This window comes from Echinops telfairi, unplaced genomic scaffold (assembly GCF_000313985.2).
Source record: "Echinops telfairi isolate 266 unplaced genomic scaffold, ASM31398v2 ScPeMD7_7;HRSCAF=31, whole genome shotgun sequence".
Classification (NCBI taxonomy): domain Eukaryota; kingdom Metazoa; phylum Chordata; class Mammalia; order Afrosoricida; family Tenrecidae; genus Echinops; species Echinops telfairi.
Window position 1 is genome coordinate 9,482,851 of NW_022103904.1, and position 5,058 is coordinate 9,487,908.

The window sequence follows — 5,058 nt, forward strand, 5'->3', positions numbered from 1 at the left end:
GTATAAAACATCACACCCTCACTACCCAGTTGCTTCCATCTCGTAGTGACCCACGGGGCTGAGAAGTCCCTCGTGGAATTTGCAAGGCTGCAATATTTGTGGGAGCAAACTGCTACATCTTTGAACCACAAACTTTTCAGGTGGCAGCCAAGTAAGCTGATATACAAGGGGAGGGACTTCACAAAGTTTTTTTGAAAAATAGAATGAAAAACTTTCCATGAACTTTTGAAGTCTTCTTTGATGGAGTCTAAAAAGCCACTCCTTGTGGGTCAATTCGAACTCACAGCCACTCCGACTGGGCTCCCAAGGTGGGAAACTGTTATAAGAGCAGAGAGCCTGGTCTTTCTCCCTTGGAGTGGCTGCTGGCTTTGCACTGCTGACTTTTGGGTTCGTGAAATCTCCCCTCAATTAATCTCCAAGGTTGTTTTATACACTTCTTGGCCTTACCACAGCTGTTTAAAAAAATTTTTTTTAATACTTTCTTGCTAACATTGTGGATGGGAATAGGGTTTCCCTTCCAGTATTCAATAGGAAAGTAAGCCCAGCAGAATAAGATCGGTCTTGATTTGACATCAAATCAAGTTCTAATGCTGATTCCTACCCTTAAAGTAAGTGAAGACTCTTTAGACTCACCTAATTTAAAAATTTGGTGAACACTTATCAACTTAGCTAAAAATTTTTTTGCAAATTAATGAAATTTCCAAAAATGGGTCTAAAAACTTGAAATTACAAGGTGTGTCGGGCAATAAGCATGGAATGTCCCCTGCTGCCATTCCCTGAGTGGCCTCCTACTCAGATATGCAAAAGGAATAGGAAAAGTAGACTCCAGAATTCAAATAATTACAAGATGGGGATTACTTGTACTTAAACTTCTTCTGAAAACCTTTTATATTTTCAATTTATTCAGATGCATAGTTTTACCGTATCTTAGAATGTTTATAGTAAGATTGTTTTCACAAGATACATAAATCCATGGGACTCACATGATCAGAATTCACTTTATTTTCATGTCTTCTGCATTATGTAGTCTTTATAAATATGCCCACCATATTGTGCCTGACAAATAGCAACCATAGAAGTTTCTTTTCACGAATGGCCATAATTTTTCTTTCAAAATCTAAAATTAATGATAAGCTGTTTTCTCTCAGACTCAACCCACACCAATTGATACACCAATACAATGAAAAATAAGACAGTTGTCTCCAGAGATTTAATGCAGGGTGCAGTGTAGCTACGTTCCATGAAATGCGCTTATCTACTGCGGGCTTGGGGGCTGTGGACAGTCATAACCCGACTGAATCAAACAAATGAAACTACAGCAATATAGCTCAAACTTAATGTAAATATACTTTTGTTCCTCATTGCTATCACAATTTGAAAATTAAGGTTTCTTGTGCTTTTTCTACTTTAGCTTATACACGAAATATAGATGACACATGAAAAACTACTGACGTATAAGCTCTAAGTAATTATCTTTAGTTACTAAAAGCCTTTTTTTTCTTTTTCCACCTTCCAATTTTAGATGGAAAGACTGAAACTTTGGTACATCAGTAACTTATTTCCATGCGAATATTTAAAGGATATTATTAGTATTCACCAACGTTGTGTAGTCTTTTGGTAGAGGGGTGGCAAAGGGCTCTTTGCTCTCAGTAAGTGCTCTGGGCTGATGGATAAACACGCTAAATTTAACACCCTGGTTGTTAGCAGCTCTGACAAAACCACTATTGGCCGTCATGGTGATGGCTTTCAAGGTATCTCCTGTTCCAAAAATGGTTAATGAGCGGCTATTGATTTTCGAACTAGCCACCAGTCTCAAGGCACGCTCAGAAGGCTGGTCTGGTACTACATGGATTCGTTTAATTAGCAGAGTGGCCCTCTCTCGCTCCCCAGGTCCTCCTAAGGTATCTAAAATAGACTGGAAATCTTTAACAGCAGATTCACAAGCAAACAGTTCCTTGTCCTTCATAAACGTCTCCAGCAGAGGCAGAACCTGCTCTTTCCTCTCCTGCTCGGCTTGTTCTGTGAGGACTTTTTCTTTGAAGATAAAGTGGCAGCCTCCATAACTGAGGGCAGATACATATGTAATTAAAGTAGTAATGTCCAGATTGACTCTTTTGCACACATCGACCTTAATCTCTGTTGGAAAGGCCACACTTGCTAGTATGTTTGCGCGGTCTACTCTGGTCACCTGCAAAAGTTCAGGGCCCTCATCATCGGATTCACACCCACTCAGCTGGAATTCTTCTGGATTATCTAACAGAGAGTTAACTGCCACGATGTCTCCTCTCACAGATATGCCCATTTCTTGCAGTTTCTCGGCCATGGGGCTGGAAACACTGTTGTAAAATGCAAAGATAATATGAGGGTTGCTGTACTGCACTGGCTGCTGGTGACTGGCCTGCAAGAAGTCTTCAGCCTGCTCAATGATGCTTTTGTCACCATACTGGCCCCTGCCCAGCCAAATGTTATGCAGAGCTTCAGCCTTGCGGCCAATGGCCTTCACCCAAGTATGACCACCATTTGCAACGACATCCACCACCAGGGTCTGCTTTTCTCCCAAGGTATCTGTGTAACTAAAGACATGAAGAACACTGACAACTTCTTCCAGGTTTTCTGCCGATTCCACGATGGCTCTTAAGTGTGTCAGATTCGTGCTCTGTAAATGAGATTCCTTAATAGCTACTTTCCCAGCTTCCACTTTTTGTAAGAATTTTAATTCAGCCTTCAGTTTGCTGCACAGCTTCGCACCACCTTCGATGCCCCCTTTTCTGGATCTAGAAAGGGATTCTGCTCTCTCGATGAGCTCCTTGGCTAGGGCTATTCGCTCACAGAGCATGGAGTGGGCAGACATGCTGCTTGCATTCTTCCTTTCCTCTGAAAAGAAAAAGAAACAAGGCAGATTTGAACCCTCCTCAAAGACCATGGCAATCAATTCCTCACTACCGATTAAAACTTTCAGTCTCTTGTTTAGGGTACACAAGAGACCCCATCCCAAATAGTATTTAAAGAGAAGATTGATTCTTAAGGAGTCCATCTCGAAAAAGATTGCTTGGAAACTGATTGTGTGGTAGTAATTGTACAATTCCACTTGATGTGATTGAAATATGGCATGATATGACATATGTATTATATCCAACCAATTAAAAAAAGAAAAGAGACAAAGTCAACAGAAAGACACAGACACATCATTCAGATGAAGGAGCCCACTAAAACAAGGTTGAAATGGCATGCCGGGGTTCGTTGAGATACCAAGCTTTGAAAAGGGCCGGGATGGGCAAAGAAACTGTCACAAAAGCATGAATGGTGGCAGATCAATACATCCCAGTTGCAGGTGGGCCTGCAGAAGCAGGAACGGAACATGACTGGGACCTGTACACTGTTGGATAGAAAGGCTCACAAGAAAGGTTTGGACAGGGCCTTCTGACCAAGGCTCCCAAACGCAAACTCACTGCCATTGAGTCACTGCTGACTAAAGGCGACTCTACAGAGCAGGGTAGAACTGCTGTGGGATCTGAGAATGTAATTCTACAGGAGTAGAACACCTCATCTTCCTGCACCATCAGGCTGGTGGTTTTGAACTGCTGAGCTCACAGTTAGCAGCCGAAAGGGCCACTACACCACCAGGGCTCCTCAGACGACCAAGGCAATCAGGGCAAAACTCATGACTATTCGACCCCCAGTACGGTCACTTTCATCAAGGACAAACCTAGGCAATTGCCTACCAAAGACTGCCCCTCCCTGAGCAGCCAGCGAAGGGTGGAGGCAACCCATCCTCCAAGGCATTCTGCCTGAAAGTAAGATTATCTCACAACAACCAAAAAACCTCATGCTTTCAGATGAATTCTGACTCATGGTGACCCTATAGGGAAGGGTAGAAGTGCCCCTGTGGCATTCCGAGACTGTAACCCTTCATGGGAGTAGAAAGCTCCATCTTCCTCCTTCAAAGAAGCTGGCGGTTTAGAACTGCTGACCTCGAAGTTAAGCAGTCCATGGAGGAAACACTATGTCACCAGGGCTCCTGATTATTTACATCTTTGGTTAATGATCAGAAAGCTCAATCTATGTGGGGAGTCTGTAAATGGAGTTTGAACTGCCAACGCCATTCACACCCTTTTGCTAACCAGAGTGCTCAGAAGTTCTAATACATTATCAACGAAAGAGCTGTTCCTCTGTGGAGTCTGTGAACGTGGTCTGAGCTAAGGAAATCATGAGTTGGAGCTTTTAACTCTTCTTTAGGATTCTAACACATCATTGTCCCTCGTCTGTTCTGCTTCTAGGCTATGGAGTCCACCACGGAGTGGTAGGCCCGCGGTTAAAATGTCACAGGTCTGGATAAACTGTCTGGTAGACAAGGAATCTCCCTGTGCCTATCCGCAGTTTAAATGCTTGCTGTAGGTTGATGCTCATGATCACATGCTTAAAGAAAAATATTCACACACGTTGGCCAGTAAGGAAATTGTCCAAAGCAATTGTGTCCCTGCTAACTAAAGTGACCACCATTAGCTGGTCTACCCTTTCCTCCTCCCGCAACGGATCTCTTTTAACCAGCTGCCAGGTGATTTCCCGCGGGGCGCACCCTAAGGAACCAAGATCGCCTCCTGTCTGCATTTAACGTCAACCCAGCGTATTTCCAAGGACCGCTCACTCCCACTCCCAGTGAAAGACCACAGGAAAACGCATCTACACGCCGACATCCCTGCACGCGTTCGCCGGGCCGGCAGTGTGGGCGCTGGGGACCTAAGTCCGCGGGGCCTTCCGGGTGCACACGCTCCTGGGGACCTACCCCGTGCCCCTCCACCGCTGGGTCCACCTGGCAGGACGCGGTAACCGAACGCCGCGGTTCGTGCAGGGATGAAATGCCGGGCGGAAGAGAGCCCCCGGGCGGGGCGCCAACACCCTCCCCGCCGGGCCCGGGCCCCGAGGGGCACCCGCGTCCCCTCCCGTCTCCGCGTCCCTCCCTCCCCGGCTTCTCACCGGCAGCGCCCGGGAGCGCGAGCGGGAGCAGACGCGCGCGTGCACGCGCCCCGCTGGGCCCGCCGGGGCCCGCAGCCCCCACCT

The 5,058-nt window shown here is 45.8% G+C and overlaps 1 protein-coding gene across 2 annotated transcripts; it reads right to left on the minus strand.

Annotated features, from left to right (window-relative positions):
• Positions 1-979: 979 nt before the first annotated feature.
• On the minus strand, positions 980-5,058 carry CUNH7orf25 (chromosome unknown C7orf25 homolog). 2 transcript variants are annotated; one of them, XM_045286353.1, is made up of 2 exons: positions 4,975-5,058; positions 980-2,874 (listed from the first exon to the last, which is right to left on the minus strand). In XM_045286353.1, the coding sequence occupies exon 2, from the start codon at positions 2,849-2,851 to the stop codon at positions 1,574-1,576; it is 1,278 nt and encodes a 425-aa protein (XP_045142288.1). In that variant the 5' UTR covers positions 2,852-2,874; positions 4,975-5,058; the 3' UTR covers positions 980-1,573. The 2 variants fall into 2 exon arrangements, with proteins under 2 accessions (XP_045142288.1, XP_045142289.1); XM_045286354.1 differs by lacking the exon at positions 4,975-5,058 and adding an exon at positions 4,784-4,869.

Coding starts and splice junctions, on each gene's coding strand:
- CUNH7orf25 (XM_045286353.1), bottom strand. CDS start 2,851: ATGTCTGCCCACTCCATGCTCTGTGAGCGAATAGCCCTAGCCAAGGAG.